The following is a 17,656-nucleotide window of genomic DNA, read 5'->3' on the forward strand; positions in this document are numbered from 1 at the left end:
GAAGTGGGAGGAAGGCTGCCCACCATTTCTTCTCTGAGAAGAGAAACTGTTAGACCCTGGGAAGTTCCACATCTAAGAAACCATTTCACTTTGTCTAATTGAGTGTTGCCCAATCTGAACTTGGCTGCAGAAGCCCTTTCTCTAGATACCGTGGAGCCATCCTGGAGATGGTCCAGCTTGCCACCTCCCCAGCCTAGCTGCCCTTTTCTACTCATTCACAGACAAGCGACCCCCTCTGCCAGGTCCACACTGAGGGTGCAAGATGAGGGCTTTGTGTGGCTGTACTACTGAGGGGATGAGCGGCACCAGCCCCACGTGAGCCTCCTTTCACTCAGACCCTCCTGTATGACTTTCCCTGACTCCTGCCTGGACACAGCCCCATGGCCTTGTCTAGTTACCCCTTCCCTGAATGCATGTGACACTCCCAAAGCATGTCCAGTGGAAAGGGGAAGGGGCCTGTAGTGCCCACCTGGTGTCAGAGTCATGTATGGAACAGTCTCCTTACTAGCCACTGCTGGGGTGAGGCTGGCGTGGAGAAGGGACCAGGAGTCTGGGTGCTGGTCCAGCTGGATCACTGGCTTGCTCTGTGACTGAGCAAAGGGCTACCCTTTCTAGCCTCTAGGTTCCTTACTTGAAAGGGACCCAGTGAGTCAATGAGATCCCTTCCTCTGAGGAATCCCAGGGCAAAAGGGCCAGGCTGCCAGCTGTTACAGGGATCCCTTCAATCTCTTGGACCCTCTGCCCTCCCTTGTCCTAGCCCATCCTCCCACCTCCCTCCGCTGTCCATCATGCTAGTGCTTCTTGAGCAGTTCCCATGTCAGGCATGGCCTGTCTTCAGAGCTCACAGGCTGGCAGGAACTGAGGGCCTGGAACTCAGCATGGTGCCTGGGAGGAGGGAACATGAGGTACCACGGAAGTCCTGCATCTGTCTGAGTCAGGCAGGCTCTAAGAAGCCCTGGGTATCCACTTCCTGGAGGAATCCTTCCATGAATACTGTGTGTTCATTCAGACAGGTCTGGAGTTCTTGGCTGAGCCCCAGTGCCCTGGAAAGGCACTTTCTCTGTCTCCTGAAGAGTGACTCTCACCACCACACCAAGAGCAGTGGGACTTCCCAGACCTCGAAGCCACACTTCCACTTCTATTTGTTTGGCCACCACCAGACGTTAATTTTTTTAGTAACCACAGCCCACTGTGCTCATCTGTTCACGGAAGCCAAGAGTAATGGAGAGGCCTCTGCTGCCCTCCCCCAGTCTCCGCAGGCCTCCAGGCCAGGGTGCAAGCTCAGTGAGGCGGAGGAGGGGGAGCCTACCTGGCCTGGCGCAATGCTGGGCTTGCAGCCTGCAGTCTCCCCATTAGTCCTCAGAACTGCCCTGTGAGAACCAGACTGAGGTTCAGAGCTTGGATAAAGTCCTGGAGGTCACAGCTGAGGATCCCAGTCTTGTCCACCATGGTAGCACTCATTGTGCCATCTGAGCCCTCCCTCTCCAGCCCTTGGCAGCCTGACCTGCTCTTTTCTGGAACTGGGGTCAAGGGTACACACTCCCAGCACTACAAAGAGTACAGCTGGCATCCTCCCTCAACCCCACCCCAAGGTTCCTGGAAAGGCCTACTGACTTGGGACGATGGGAAGGAGTCACTAGAGCCCAAGAAACTATGCCTGTGCATAAGCCTTCACTCAGCTGTGCCTGTGTGGACACAAACAAGCAATCTGTGTTGCTGGACACTGGTGGCTCATGCCTGTAATCCTAGCTACCCAGGAGGCAGAAATCAGGAGGATCAAGGTTCGAAGCCAGCCTGGGAAAAGAGTTTATCCATCACAAAAAAGGGCTAGTGGAGTGGCTGAAGGTGTAGGCCCCGCGTTCAAACCCCAGTACCGCAAAACAAAACAAGCAATGTGTCAAAGCATAGGAGAGGAGATGACAAACGCCTCTACCAGCTCCTCAGCGCTGGCCGCCGCCGGCTGTCCTGCCCATGTCCTGATGCTGCACTAGCAGACGCTTCCCAGAATGCTCAAGTTTTCATAGACAGATCTGTGCAGAGGCTGCTAAGCCCCTCAGTGGCCAAAGGCAAAGGCAGGGGCAAGGGCCTTGCCATCTGACACAGGAGAAGGAGAGCAACTGTGGGCTCTGGGGTCATCAAATCTGCCATCTGACTTGGCCTCTACCATTTAGTCAGCTGGGGCCCTTGGGCCAGGAGCCTCTGTCTGCTCACCTGCAAAAATGGCAGGGCTTGGGTGGGGTGAAGATACCAGCCTCCTCACTGAAGGATGTGCTAAGGTACATGACAGCAAGTCTCATTGTCCCAAGGCAGCTGGATACATCCCGAGAGGAACTGAGAAGGTAAAGGGATCTTTCTATGCTTGACTTGGTAGGCTGAATAGGAACGGTAACAGGAAATTGTTAGGCACTTCTCTAAGCATTTTACATATTAATTTGTGTTATCTTTCCTCGTGGTTCAGCTTACTGAGTCTGTCTGGCCCAAGGTCACACAGCTAGTGGGGCTAGTGAGAGGCTAAGCTGGGCCTGGGGAGGGGTTGGCTGGTGACCTTTGAGGTCCCCCTTTCTGCATCTGCATTTCTAAAAAGTTATAATCCCAATATTCGTTGATTGAAACTTCTGAGTCCACAAGACTGATTACGACATCCTTTGAAGGAATAGCCTATGATCCAACCTTTGGGGCTTCTAACCTTCTATGAGTCAACATCCAAATGTGACAAGGGAGAGCCTAGCCCTAACTACACAGATCACCCAGGCGAGAGGCACAGTGGCCCCACCTAGGTTGGACCCATAAGTCCCTGGGTCTGGCTGGAAGGGAGCCTAGAAGTAGGGAATGGGGGATGGGCAAGAACTTGGGTGGCCTGATAATCTACTCTGGTTGTTTCTACAGAAGCTGCTACACAGTTCACGTGGATGGACCTCCGCCTCCCAGGCCAGAGCTGGAGCTTAGGCCTGACTAAACCTAGGCAGGACAGAGGTACAAGCCAGGCCTTACCCTCAGGAACCTTCACCAGCTGAGCAATTGTACAAGCCAGCCAGGGTGGTATAGGCTGGAGGGCAGGAGCACCTTGGAGTCCAAAGACCTCCTGAACCTGGGAATCTTCAGTTTTCCAAGGCTGCAGTTCAAGAGGGTGTTCCATTACAGAGATAGGAAAAACTGAGCCACAACGAAGTTCTGGAACCTTGCCAGTGGGGAAGGTGGAGCACTAGACCAAGAACCAGGCATTCCAACCCCAGCCCCACATTTTAGGAAGCTAGGCCTAGAAGACTCTGGTGTTTCAAAAGCTCTGCCCCCAAGCTGGACTTCCTTGCCACCCATCCCCCCAAATCACTGGTCAGCAGCCTTCTGGTTGGGGAAAGGGATGTAGGGAAGGAATCTTGTCTGACATCTCCTCACCCAGGGGACCAGAATTCCACACAGGTGGGCTCCCAGCTGGGCTGCTGGCTTCCCTCTCCATTCCTCCCAGCCTCTATAGGGACTGTCTGACTCTCCCTTGAGGGTCAGTCACCTTGGCCGCTGAGTGCCAAGCCTGTATGGTACAGAGGAACATGAAGCCAAGGTGGCCTGTTCACCCACACACAGTAGGTGCTCAAGTGGTCTGGCAGTGAACAGAAACTAACAAAGAAAATGCAGGGCAGGGTTCTCCTGCAGCCCCCACCCCACCCCACCATGACTCCTGATGGGAAAAGTGGGGAAAGGGCAGGCTGGGGTAAGATGGGAAGCTGGAAAGGAGCGTTTATTGTCGGCCAAAGGCTCTGGTGTACTAACTAGTAGCACTTCCTGAATGCCCAGCTTGATTTTCAGCAGATGGCCAAAGAGAGAACTCCTACAGTTTGGGGACTCAGAGTAGCACCCTTTTCCCTTACAAAAGGAAGAGCAGGGACTGGGGACTTTTGCCAGGAGGAATGAGAGATGGAGGAAATTGTCCCTGCTAGGGCCCCTTTAAAGGGGGGACATGAGCAGGCAGGGGTATATTGTCCACCTTGCAGAATCAGGCCACTAGAGACAGCCAGTGCAGAGTTCCAGGGACTTGTCCAAGGGCACACAGCTGCCAGTGGTCCCAGGAAGCCAAAGTTCCCTGGAGGTGGCCTTTAGTTCCAGATGGCCAGAGGTTTTCTGGAGGAGGGAGCCCCCGCAGGCGGCATCCTCTTGCTGATGGGCCCCGCACAGGTCAGGAAGGCCCGTCCTAAGCAGGGAGCCTTCTTTCTCCTTTAAGAGGGGTGCAAAGGTTGTTCGTACCGAGGGTGCCGGCGGCGGGAGGGCGCTGGCAGGAGCCGGCTTACCTGCTTCCCGCCACGGCGGCGGGGCGGGGCGGGGCGCGGGGAGGAGGAGCCGGCTCACAACCTGTGGACCGCAGTGGACCGCCGCGGCCCGCACGGCCGGACTGTCGCGGGCGGGCGGCCGGGGGTCGGCGGGGGCCCGGAAGCCGGGGAAGAGAGAGACGCCAAACTTGGAGAGAGGAGTGACCTGGGGGCCGGGGGCGGAGTCGTGAGCGGGGGAGGAGAGCACAGCGCCAGCGAGAGAGAGGGAGAGAGAGCGAGCGAGAGAGCGAGAGCGCGGCAGCCCAGGAAGCGCGAGCGCCGCCCACCCATCCGGGGCGAAGCGGCGCCGGGGAAGCAGGCTGGGCCGGGGGGCTGCCGGCCCTCGACCCCGACCGTGACCCCGCGGCCCCCAGCCCGGCCCCAAGATGATGAAGAGACAGCTGCACCGCATGCGCCAGCTGGCCCAGACGGGCAGCCTGGGACGGTGAGTGTCACCCCCTCCAGCCCCTCTCTCGCCCCGCGGGACCTGAGGGGGCGTGAAGAGTGGGGGGACCGCTGCCAGAGGCGGGGGACACGCGGGCAGCCGCTCTCCGGCCAGCCAGAGTCCTGCTCTGTCTTCCTCCCCTTGAAGGCCACCCCGTCTCCCAGGCAGAGCTTGGCCTTTAGGGGAAGGGGCGCCCCAAGCCCTGGTGAGAGGGGCAGCACGAGGGAGAATAGTCTCTGATCAGGGTCCAGAGCCTTCCCTCTCCGTGAACCTCTGAGTGGACAGTCCTCCCTGGCCTCACTTGTTCCCTCTGGACAATGGGGACAGTTAACCACCTCTGACTGTTGGGACCAAGAGGAGGAGGGTGGGCCCCCTGATTAAGGTCCTAGACCTTGGGGGAGGGGACAGGCTGGGTGTACACTGGGTTCCGTCCCCTCCCCCAGCCCAGGAGCCTCCTGTTTCTCTGTCCTGCTTCTGCTTTTCCCAGGCTCAGGTGGAAACATCTCCAGTTCTGTCCTCAGCACCCCCCAGCTGGTGTAGCTGAAGGAGGCCGGAAGTTTAGGGAGCCTCTGGGGCCTGTCTTCTCTGCTCCTCTTCCTTGGCCTCTGAGTTCCCCATTCTTTGGGCCAGGGGAGGGGACTTGGTGTCCCAGAGACCTGTTCTAGTCTCACAGTGGCAGAGAAGCCTGGGGGCGCCTAGGCATCTAGGCCACCTTGCTCTGGGTCTCCATATGCCATGGGTTCCTGGGCAGGGACCCAGGACCTGCCCACAGTAGAGGCCTGAGTGCCGGGACTGCCCAGGAGTCCCAACTATCACACTTCCCATTCTAGTGGCCAGACTAGGCCTTGTTTTTTCAGGGGCAGGCTGACAATTTGGGGGATAGAGAGAAGCAAAGGTTTTCCCTTGTGTCCCAAAACTGGGCCCCCTTCAGTTTCATGGTCCACCCTCTCTCAGGACACAGCCCTGGGTGGAGGAGGGAAAATCATGCTTTCTGTCCCGCCCTTGGAATGTGCTCCAACAGGGATGAAGTGGACATGCCACCAGGGCGGGCCCCACCTGGGAGGGGCACTGGAAACAACTGGGGTCCAGGTGCCCCACACGGGGGTGAGGGGCAGGGGGTTTCTAGCCCAGGCTGGCTCAGCAGAAGTCCCCCTCCCCCTTTAGCACCCCGGAGACTGCTGAGTTCCTAGGAGAAGACCTGCTGCAGGTACGTGCCTGGGCGGGCAGGGTAGGGAGACAGGCCTGTGCAGGCTGTCAACACAGAGACTGGCGGGTGGGGACAGTGGCTGGGGCCCTCAGAGGAGGGAAGAGAAGGTGGCTCCCTCTCTGGGGGGGAGACAACAGAGTGGTAAGGGGGGACAACCACCTCCCACTTTCTGCCAATCCCACACTTCCCTCTCAGGTGGAGCAGAGGCTGGAGCCAGCCAAGCGAGCAGCCCACAATGTCCACAAAAGGCTGCAGGCCTGTCTACAGGGCCAGACTGGGGCCGACATGGACAAGCGGGTGGTGAGTGAGGGCCCAAAGAGGAGAGGCCTGGGCAGAAGGCTTTTGTCCAGCGGGGTAGCAAGGTTGGGGTTGGGGCCTCCTTGCCAGTGTGAGCCCTCTACCACCAGGTCCCTCTGGCCCCCAACTCCTGAGGCCCCATGGCGTCCCCATTCCCTTCTTGAGCCCTCTTCCCTTTGCACCTTGAGCCAAGGCACACCCGAACTTCTCCGCCAGTCACAGGCAGAGCTGGCCCTCTAGATGGGCGGCCTTCTGAAAGGAGCAACGTTTGAGCTGAATTGACTAACACTCACTGATATTAACCAACAGGCAGCACTTATTGACGGGTTACTGCCCATCTGTTGCTAAGATGTGCCAATGCATTGTCCCCAAATGCTGGCAGCAGCCCTAGCAAGAGACACTGGTTTTCAGATGAGGAAACAGGCTTAAACTTACTCACCCAAGGTCACACCACTAGCAAGGGACACATGAGGTGTAACCCTAGTCTCTCTAATCCCAAAGTTAGTGTTCTCCATCACTCTAGTTGGGAATGTGGGAATCAATCCGTCAACAGACGGTTTGTTGTGGTGACTGGGGGTGGCGCTCAGTGGCAGAGCACTTGCTTAGCATGTGCAAGGCCCTAGGCTTCATCCCCAGAGCCTCAAAGGGAAATCCAGTGTGGCCAGAACATGAGGTGCAATAGAGGGCCATGGAGGTCAAACTCAGCGGTAGCCAGGTCAGTCTCCTCGGCCCTGGGGCAGAAGTCGAAGTGTCCCAAGGCCATCTCCTCCTTCCTTTCTTCCTCCAATTGTGTGACCTTGAGCAGGTTCCCTGCCCCCTTCACATGGCAATTTCCTAATCTGAGGTGGGACTTGGTCATTCCTTCCTCCCAGGTGGGTAGGAGATGTCACCTCTATGCCTTGTAGTCATCCAGTTTTCACTCCCTCCTGTGACTTGTGGTTCGCTCTTCCCCTGCCCTGAGTGCTCACGTGGGGTGAAAGGAGGTAAGTGCCCTCATGCTCACCTGTATCACCCACCTCCACCCACCCACTCCCTTTGCAGAAGAAACTTCCTCTCATGGCTTTGTCCACCACAATGGCTGAGAGCTTCAAGGAGCTGGATCCTGATTCCAGCATGGGGTGAGCATGGATGGGGCACAGCCCTTACCTGAAGATGCCCAGGAAGTGATCAGGGATGGGAGGAGGTCCTGGTCAGCAAGGGTATCTACATCAAAAGAATGACTGGGGCCTGGTGTAGAGGCTCACGCCTATAATCCCAGCTACTCAGGAGGCAAAAAAGTTAAACAAGACCCCATCTCATCCAACAAGCTGGGTGGTGACATGTCTATGATCCTAGCTAATGAGAGGTGCAGGTAGGAGGATCGAGGTCTGAGGCCAGGTCCAGGCAAAAATGAGAGGCTGTACTTGAAAAATAACTAAAGCAAAAAAAGGGCTAACTATGGCTCAAGTAGCACTTTCCTAGCAAGCGTGAGGCCCTATGTTCAAACTCCAGTAATGAAAAAAAACAAAAAGGACTAGGCTGGGAACATGGGCCAGGTCAGTGAGAAAGGCCAGGCCTGGGAGACATCAGCTCACTTCCTGGAGGAGCAGGAAGTGATGGGGAGTGGGGAAGCCCACTGAGTGTCTCCAGATGGGGCAAGGGGCGACGGAAGCCTGGGCCCATTGGCAGTGTGTCCACAGGAAGGCCCTGGAGATGAGCTGCGCCATCCAGAACCAGCTGGCCCGCATCCTGGCTGAGTTTGAGATGACCCTGGAGAGGGATGTCCTGCAGCCGCTCAGCAGGCTGAGTGAGGTGACCCTGCCTCTGCCCCCAAGCCTCAGCTTCCCCAGGCTCTGGCTCCCCTCCCAGCCCCCTGAGCCCTTCCCCTGCCTGCCCCCAGGAGGAGCTGCCAGCCATCCTGAAACACAAGAAGAGTCTGCAGAAGCTGGTGTCCGATTGGAACACCCTCAAGAGCAGGTAGGAGCCCAGGCCCGGGTCAGACTCAGAGAAGGCCTCAGAGCCTTGAGACCCTTGCCACACCAGGACACTAGAGGGCCCCTGGGTACATGTGTGTACTTGTGCCCATGCTGATCCATGGGAACATGTGGCGAGGGTTACATGCAAGGGTGCTGGTGACGGCTGGTACCACAGGTGACCCCAAATCCTAGGATACCCACAATCCTCCAACATCCCTGGGTGACCTGAGCTCCCCACTCCCTCTCTGGAGCGGGGGTAACTGTTACTACCAAGTTTGCCACCAGTGGCCGCCCAAGAGCCCTCCGGCCTAGGCTGAGCCTCTGCTCAAGGGTTTTGTGGGTCTGCACATCCTCCAGTCCTGTGTGGTCAAGTGCAGGAAGGGGACACTTGGTTGTGGACATACAATGTGATGGTGACCACCTCACCTTGGGATCATTCTTAGGCTCAGCCAGGCGGCCAAGAACTCTAGCAGCAGCCAAGGCCTGGGCAGTGGTCCGGGCAGTTACAGCCACACCACCATGGCCAACAAGGTGGAAACACTGAAGGAGGAGGAGGAGGAGCTAAAGAGGAAGGTGGAGCAGTGCAAGGTGAGGGGACTTGGCATCCACTGATGTGTGGAGGTGGCAGGGCTGGGTACTGTCCTCATTTCACAGATGAGGTAACTGAAGCTTAGAGAGGTGACTTGACTTGCCCAAGGCCACATAGCTAGGAAGCAGCAGAGTTGGGCTTTGAATCCAGGCAGTTAGACACCAGAACCTGTGTACTTGGCCATTACCTTGTAGCATCTTCTGTCTACACCACATGTGTGACCCCGGGAAGCAGGAACACAGTCTGTTCACTGGACTCTTGGGTGTGTGTACTGAGTGAATAAGTAAATGAAGGAATGGCACTTGCTGAGTGAGTGAATGAATAGCGTTTGAAGAGTGAATGAATAAATGGACAGTGTTTGCAGAGTTAATAAGCCAATGAATGAATGGTGTCACTGAGTGAGTGAATGAATGGATGCTGTTGGCCCAGTGTGTGAATGAGTGAATGAATGGATGGTGTTTGCAGAGTGAGTAAATGAGTGAATAAATGAATGTGGTTGGCTGAGTGAATGAATGAAGGGTGACTAAAAGAATGATTGCATAGTAAATAACAAGGCACTGTGCTAAGGATATGAGGACCCAGATATGAGGTCCAGTTGCTGCAAAGCTCCTAGATCCCTCCTAGGATCTAGGTCCTGTGGCCTGGTCCCAAGAATCAACCTTGGTGGAGAGAGAAGAGTCAGCTGGGACCCTCCCTGTATAGGTGTGTAGCCCTAGGCAGGTTAGCATCACCTCTGAGCCTCAGCTTGCTGCCGGATCCCCAGCTCACCTGGTATAAGCTCTGCCCTCTCTATCCCCAAGGACGAGTATTTGGCTGATCTGTACCACTTCGCCACCAAGGAGGGCTCATATGCCAACTACTTCATTCACGTGAGTCCGAGGCCCAGCTCCAGCCCTCTGAAACTAGGGGTGGATGCCAGAGGGAGGGGCCGCTGGGACCCCTACATGAAGTGGGACGTTTGCTCTGTGGGCTCTGGGGAAGGCTCAGCTTCCCTTGATTCCCCCGACGTGTCCCTTTGTCCTCACAGCTCCTGGAGATCCAGGCTGATTACCATCGCAGGTCACTGAGCTCACTGGATACAGCCCTGGCTGAGCTGAGGGACAACCACAGCCAAGCAGGTAGGGACATAGGTGGGCCAAACCCTGACCTGCCCTGCCCAGGGCCTGTTAGGTCACCTGAACCTCATCTTGAAAGGCAACAGGGAGCCATGAATGAGTTCTGAGCAGGGGTAGGCTTGATTAGGTTTACGTGGAGAGATTGCTGTGACTGCTGCATGGAGTATGGAATGAAGGGGGCAAGACTGGAGTTGGGCAATCTGGTAGAAGGAAGAGGGAGGTGACAGATCTAGGGGCAGAGAGGCAGGGGAGGTGGGCAGATGGGAGAGGATTGGATGGTTTCAGATGTGCCTCCGGAGTGGGAAGGAAGGTGGCATTACCTGAAGACACCTACGGTAATGTCTGCCCTGGCCTGACTGCCCAGGGCAGGAGGACCCTGGACCACTGATGTGTCTTATCCCTGCAGACCCCTCCCCCTCGATGACAGCCGCCCCCTTCTCCAGGGTGTATGGGGTGTCGCTGGGAATCCATCTACAAGAGCTAGGCCGGGACATCGCACTGCCCATTGAGGCCTGTGTCCTGATGCTGCTCTCTGAGGGCATGCAGGAGGAGGTAGGACCACTGGGGCAGGTGGGGAGAGAGCACCAGCCCCCCATAGGCTGCCCTGTCCTGTGGTTCCCGTTAGAGCATAGGTCCTCTGGGGGGAGACACGGCCTTCTATAGCTGAACCAACACTGCCTCCCCGCTAATGGTGCTTACAGGGCCAGGCTCTGTGCCAAAGGCACTCTGTGTTCCCTGCTCCGCTTAATAGTCCCAAGTAACCCTTGGAGGAAGCCTTCATTGGCTCTCTTGTGCAAAAGGGAGGCAGAGGCAAAGAAGTAAATGTGCCCAGAGTCACATGAGAAGGTAGCATTAAAACCATGGTAAACAATACAGGCTCTATGTGTCCATTGTACCTTCGTGTTGGGATACATTGGCCCTTTTCCCAAGGAGAGAACTTAGGTGGAACATCAAAGGATTGCAGGCCTCCCATCAATCCTGCTGGGGCCTCTTCTACTCCTAACCAGAGTCCTGTCACCCCATGATTTATTTATTTACTTATTTATTTATTTATTTTGTGTGCGTGGTACCAGAGGGTTGAACTCAGGACTCAGGGTCCTGTGCTTGCTAGTCAGGCACTCTATCACCTGAGGCACTCTGCCAGCCTCACCCATGATTTTCCTAGCTCCCCCACCCCACTTCCTAGCTCTGTCCTTTGTTTAGAATTCTAGACCCTGAAACTTGAGAGGGCCTATGGACACTGGAGTCTAGAACAGTGGGGACACTGAGTCCTAGTGAGAGCCAGCAGCCTGCCTTATGCTACAAGCAAACTAGGCTTCCCAGCCAGGGTGCCTTGCCCTGTCCACCTCTCCTTGACCTCCATCTGTGCCCTCTTGTTCCCCAGGGCCTCTTCCGTCTGGCCGCAGGAGCCTCAGTGCTGAAGCGTCTCAAGCAGACAATGGCCTCTGACCCCAGCAGCCTGGAGGAGTTTTGCTCTGACCCCCATGCTGTAGCAGGTACCTGATCAAGGGAGCCCCAGGCAGGAGGTTGGGGAGCAGGAAGCAGATGCTTGAAATAATCCCAAAACAGATTGGCTTTAAGGCCTGATACTCTGCCAAGGAGAACACCTGAGAACACATGGGGAGGGGTTCCTAATGTAGGGTCTGTGCTGAGCCCCCTGAAATGTGTGCACATTTATCTGGGAACAAGATGGCTAACTATTTTATCAAGAGAGACTGTGGTCCAAAGAAACTACCAGACCTCACCATGTTAGTGTGAACAAGAACTGGAGTTCCTTCATGTGGAGAGAGCTGAGTACTGGGGATTCAGGGGCCAGTTTGGGGGGCCACCTCTGACCTTCTCCCTGCTGCTTCAGGTGCCCTCAAGTCCTATCTCCGGGAACTGCCAGAGCCCCTGATGACGTTTGACCTCTATGATGACTGGATGAGGGCAGCCAGGTGAGGAAGTTAGGGGATGGAGTGAGAGGGAGTGGGGAGGAAGAGGCCCTGGCTATGGCCCCAGGCTGGCTTACTGGTCGCTCTCCCTCCTCAGCCTGAAGGAGTCTGGGGCCCGGCTGGAGGCCCTCTGCGAGGTGTGCAGCCACCTGCCCCGAGAGAACCTCAGCAATCTCAGGTGAGCCCAAGCCCGCCTCCCTGGCTGCCCCAGAGCCCAGTTGGGACTGAGAAGCCCTGGCTTTGGGTCGTGCCCTGCCTCTGTGTCCTACGCAATATTTCTGAAAATGCAGCTTTGACACCCTGGTCATATCTTTTTATATTAGACATTAAAATAAACACATCTCTTGACCCTTTGAAGCCACACTGCCTGGCTTTTAACCCCACTCCTGCCACTACATGGCCCTGGATAGACAACTCGGTGTCATTACCTGGAAAATGCAGGTCATAATGGTCCCCACCCCATATGGTAGCTGGGAAGATTCTCAGTACAGCTCTGTGCCCGACACACAGGTGGCACTCAACAGGTTAGATCAGCCTACTCACTATTAAAACTTAAATCCAGCTGGGCGCCGGTGGCTCACACCTGTAATCCTAGCTACTCAAGAGGCAGAGATCAGGAGGATCACGGTTTGAAACCAGCCCGGGCAAGTAGTTCGAGAGACCCTATCTCATAAAAACCCATCACAAGAAAGGGCTAGTGGAGTGGCTCAAGGTGTAGGCCCTGAGTTCAGACCCCAGTATTGCAAAAAAAAATAAAAACAAAACAAAAAAATGTAGTTCCAGGGCTGGAGGTGTGGTTCAAGAAGTAGAGCACTTGCCTAGCAAGCAAAAAGTCCTGAATTCAAACCCCAAATACAACCAAAAAAAAACCTTAAACCCGGGCTGTGTGCTATCTTTCCCACTTTTTGGAAACCCCAGGATGGGAATTTCTCAGGCCATGGGTAGGGGAATCCAGGATGTCCTAGCCCTGTCCAAGCCCTGCTCCTACCCAGGTACCTGATGAAGTTCCTGTCAAAGCTGGCTGAGCAGCAGGAGGTGAACAAGATGACACCTAGCAACATCGCCATCGTCCTGGGGCCCAACCTGCTGTGGCCACCACAGAAAGAAGGGTGAGGAGCCACGAGGATGTCCCCAGCCTGCCATCTGTTGCTTATTTATTAGGCCTTGGTTTCCCCATCCCTTGAGTGGGTTGAGGAACAGCCTGAGGGACCAGGAACCTCACAGGGCTTTGGAGACAGGCATTCTGGGTAATGGCCTGGTGTGGGACTGGGAGCCTGGAGACTGGTTCTTTCTCTAACTCCATCCAGAGATGGGCCTTGGGAAGTTACTGTCTGGGTCTCTACTTTCTTATCTGTAAATTGGGGAGGGGTTTTGCTTTGGGAATTAGATGAGATAATGAATGGGGGAGTGTTTTATAAGCTGTGAAGTTCTGTAATCATCAGTACCTACCAGTCACAAATAACACAAAAATTTCACCCTCTGTCCTGAGTGCTTATAAAGAACTGTCAGGAAAGAGCCTGTGATTGACTAGTGATGTTTGTCATGGGTGAAGGAGGCCAGCACACAGTGTCGCTTTAAGGGTTTTTTTATTTTTTTGGTGGTACTGGGAGTTTGAACTTAGGACCTTTTGCTTGCTGGGCAAGTGCTCTACTGGCCTATTAGTGACACATTTGCCATCAACTGTGCCCAGCACAGGGCCACACAGAATTGGGGTCACTAAAACACTGCCAAGAAGATGACTTGCCTTGTCTCTCCCTTTTGTGCCAGGGACCAGGCCCAGCTGGACGCAGCCTCAGTGTCTTCCATCCAGGTGGTGGGCGTGGTCGAGGCACTGATACAGAACGCAGACACTCTCTTTCCTGGAGGTGAAGCTGCTGCCTGCATGTCACCCTCACTGTCCCTTCCTCCTGCCCAGCTCTGAGTCCCCCATACCCAGTCTCAGCCCCTAGTGGCCCCAGAAACTTACCATAAGGCTTGGAGGAAGCTGCTCCTCCACTCTGTGCCTCAGTTTCTCATCTGTGAAACAGGCACAATCCTGCCTGCTTTGTGAGACCATTGTCTGGTTCACGTGGAGATGGGAAAGCAAAGCAAAGTTCCAGTCATTTGAGGAAAAGAAAGGAAGCCTGGGGTGGGAGACTGGCAAAGGCTGTGAACTGACACTTGCTCCTTCTGTCTGTCTCCAGACATCAACTTCAACGTGTCAGGCCTCTTCTCAGCCCTCGCCCCTCAGGACAAGGTCAGCAACAGGCTAGCCTCTGAGGAGCTGCCACCCACTGCCGTGCCCACGCCAGCTACAACCCCGGCCCCAGCTCCAGTTCCAGCCCCCGCCCTGGGCTCAGTGGCTGGGAAGGAAAGGTGAGGACTGAGGAGCATGAATGGGTCTATCCTAGCTCCACAGACACCAGTTGCATCTCTCAGGAATGTAATTGATAGCATTTTTGTTCCAGAGACCTGGTCCCTGGTTCAGAGTAGATGGGGTAGAGACCTGGAGGTGACACACCTCTTAGTCTTAGAACAAGTCTCAGTCTTGTTCATTGTAAGGCTATTTACTAAGTACCTACTATGTGCCAGGCATTGGTCAGACAGACCCTGGAGATTTAGGGAGCCTGGGAAGTGACTGTTTTGGAATGTGGAAATACCTCCCAGTCTCTAGTCCGATAAGTCTGGAAAGGCTCTGTGGGACAGTGTTGCCTCCATACCAATCAGGTATTGCTCAGTGTTGCCCAGACCTCACCATGAGTTTCTTCAGATGAGCCTGACAAATGCTGCCCTCGGAACCCGCCTCCCCACGGGCCGGGGCAGTGTCTACGCAGATCCACATGGGCACCCTGCCATGTCAGGTGGGGCTTGTGCCCTGCAGAAGATGAGGCAGTGTACAGTGTAACAGATGAGAGCTGCAGTAGCTGTGGGGACAGGAAAGGTCCCCCTGGGGAGTTGACTGCCAAGCAGAGACCGGCAAGGAATAAGCTGTGGACCCCTTGCTGCTTCTTATGGCTTTCTGGCTTCCAGTGGCAGAACATCCCAGAAAGATTACATGAAGGCCAAGAGCTGAGGCAGAGGGTTAGCCTTGTTTCCCACCACCCATCCTGGACACGGGATGATCCCTGGCACAGGAGGTGGGGAGCAGATCCTGGGGACCTCAAACTCCACCTGACAGCTGCCATTAGTCCAAAATTCCAGGCAGCCTCTGGGAGATAATCAAGCCTGCCTCTGCCCCTCTTCTTTCTTGGCAGGACAGAGCCTGAAGCACCACATAGACCAGCCTCCCCCAAGGTCAGCAGGAGTCCCCCAGAGACAACTGCCCCAGCAGAAGACACGACTCGGAGGAGTGAGTGGACCATGAGGGCAAGAGGAACAGAGGATGGGCAGGGACAGGAATTGGACAGCCTATCCCCATGTTTTTAGATCACCAGGGAGGCCAGGAATCAAGGTGGTTAGAAGCCCAGGTTTTGCTGTCTGGCATTCTGCTCAGATTCCAGCTCTGTGATGTTTCTTCTTCTAAATAGTGGAACAATAATTGCCCTGACCTTGGAGGGCTGTGTGGAGAATGAGTCGAGGCTATGGGGAGCCCGCAGGGCTCTAGCACACAGAAAATGCTGGAGATGAATGTGGGGGCATCCAAAAGCAGGGAGACCACAGAGGGTAGGGCAAAAGACTCTTCAAAGGGAGGAGTCCCAGGGTCTCCTTCTGAGCCTGCAGGCCCACTCACCTGTCATCTTGGCCCACAGCCAGAAAGATGAGAGGGCCAGGGGTCAGGGTGGGGTGTCCTTACCAGGGTGACCGGCACACTGGGGAGACCCCACCCAGCCCTGGGTGCAGGGGAATTTCCACCTGAGTGTAAGCTACATAGGCCACACAAGGACCTTGCTGAAGGAAGGGGCTTCTAACCACCTTTGGGGAGGAAGGCATTTGCTCAAAACACTGTCACAGCATCACCCAAGCTGGTCCCCACATCAGCTGTGGGAGGTGGGGGTTCACACCCCATCTTATCAATGAGGAAACAGGCCCCAGGGGGCAAGTGAATCACCTCAGGTCCTCCAGCTAGTGGAAAAAGGGTGAATCCAGAAACCCACCACACCCACTCCATCCGTGACTGCCTTATGAGGTTGGAACTGCTCTGGGATCTTTGAGCACTTGGACGGGGTAGTCTGGTGGGCTTCTGAGAGGAGGCAAGCAAGGCCCAAGTGACAGCAGAGACAGACACACTCATATGTTCAACGGACATGTACACACACCTCTCCCCACCCAGCACTGTGCCACATGGAGCTGCCTCACCTGGTCCATGTTCTAGGGAAGCAGTGGCCAAGTAAGATAAGAGTGGACAAGATAATTTCAGAGGACAAGCCTGTGAAAGCAACAAAAGTGGAAAACGTGACAGTAACTGGGGTGGGGTCTGGGGGTGCTACTCCAGCCTGATCAGTCTAAAAGACCTCTGAGGGGGTTAAGAGCATAAGAGACACCTAAATGATGAGGGGCCAGCTGTAGAAAGTGTCCCCAGAAGAAGGGATGGCAAATACAAAGGCCCTGAGGTGGGACCAGGCTTGGTGGAGACACCACAAGCAGTATGGACGTCTGACCTCCCTTCTCTTTCCTTCTTCTGCAGCCAAGCGCCCAGCACCCGCCAGGCCCACAGTGCCACCCCCTCAGCACTCTAGTGCCCGCTCCTCTCCTCCAGCCCCACCCCTGTCCCCTGGCTCTGGCAGCCCTGGGACCCCCCGAGCTCTGCCCCGCCGTCTGGTGGGCACCAGCCTTCGAGCCCCTACAGTGCCACCCCCATTGCCTCCTGTTCCTCCACAGCCCACCCGGCGTCAAAGCCGGCAATCACCTGCCTCCCCCAGCCCGGCCTCCCCCAGCCCAGGCTCTCCAAGCATTCCTGCTCAGGTGGATCTGGGGCCAGCCCCAGAGGGCGGAGGGGCTCCTGAAGCTGCAGGTGGGGGTCCCACTCCCCCTGCATTTACCCCTCAGCCCCGGCCCAGGGGTCTTGCCTCTGAGACTGATTGAGGGGGCAGGTCCTCCCTGACTAGCCCTCAGTGTCCCTTCCCTCCCCACTACGTCCTTCCAGGATAGCCCTGGCCTCTGTCAAGGGGCTGGGCCTCCAGCCTTCACCCGCAAGTGCCTCTGCGCCCGCTGGGTCAGCCTCCATGGCCAAGAGGGCTCAGGACAGCCCCCGTCTCCTGGCCTTTTCCTCTTCCACACTGGGTTCAGAAGCCCCCGCACCTGACTCCCCACTCTCTGGCAGGGTCCCAGGGGAGCCACCAGAAGGAAGGGCAGGCTTGCCTGCTCCTACAGGACTTTTATTTTTCTCTTGCCAACGTATTTTTGTAAGGCTGATAAATAAATTATTTTGGACAAAACTGGAGCAACTGCCCCAATGATAGCTTTATTTTCTGTCCTGGAAATAAAGAAGCCACTTTCAAAAAGGGGAAAAATGACATACTCTCTGTCTCCTTTCTTTCTTCCAGTCTGAAATGGTAAGAGCCAATGTTTTTACATTTTTTTCTGGACCTCACACTCTTTTCTGCACATGTTTCTGTGTAATCTTTACCTAGTGAAGTGAATACCACCACCTTGAGCAGGTGACAGGGCAGAGGTCAGCAAGAAGTGACTCAAGCTGAGTGTGAGCCTGGGATAAGGACAAGGTTCAACCGGTTCCAAAGTCTGAGCTGTTCCTCCCATCCTGGGCAGTGTGCTCAGCCTCTCAGTGTCCTGGTCTCCTCTAGCAATCTCACCAAGGTGGTGTTCTGAGGACCTGAGCCACTCCTGTAAGTACCAAAGCACCACCCTGGCACACAGAAGTACCCAGTAAGCACTGGCCG

The 17,656-nt window shown here is 55.6% G+C and overlaps 1 protein-coding gene across 2 annotated transcripts; it reads left to right on the forward strand.

Moving 5' to 3' along the window:
* Window positions 1-4,601: 4,601 nt before the first annotated feature.
* On the forward strand, window positions 4,602-17,199 carry Sh3bp1 (SH3 domain binding protein 1). Of its 2 annotated transcripts, XM_020162608.2 has the most exons (18): window positions 4,602-4,743; window positions 5,908-5,950; window positions 6,146-6,250; window positions 7,289-7,365; window positions 7,927-8,038; window positions 8,127-8,203; window positions 8,646-8,790; window positions 9,592-9,660; window positions 9,819-9,909; window positions 10,313-10,458; window positions 11,291-11,402; window positions 11,762-11,843; window positions 11,938-12,018; window positions 12,833-12,949; window positions 13,608-13,705; window positions 14,024-14,195; window positions 15,074-15,168; window positions 16,444-17,199. In XM_020162608.2, exons 1-18 carry the CDS (start codon window positions 4,685-4,687, stop codon window positions 16,839-16,841), a joined length of 2,079 nt encoding a protein of 692 aa, XP_020018197.1. In that variant the 5' UTR covers window positions 4,602-4,684; the 3' UTR covers window positions 16,842-17,199. The 2 variants fall into 2 exon arrangements, with proteins under 2 accessions (XP_020018197.1, XP_073940549.1); XM_074084448.1 differs by lacking the exon at window positions 4,602-4,743 and having other exon boundaries at window positions 5,919-5,950; window positions 7,120-7,365.
* The last annotated feature ends 457 nt before the right edge of the window (window positions 17,200-17,656 follow it).

The sequence above is a fragment of the Castor canadensis genome, chromosome 8 (genome assembly GCF_047511655.1).
Source record: "Castor canadensis chromosome 8, mCasCan1.hap1v2, whole genome shotgun sequence".
Lineage (NCBI taxonomy): Eukaryota > Metazoa > Chordata > Mammalia > Rodentia > Castoridae > Castor > Castor canadensis.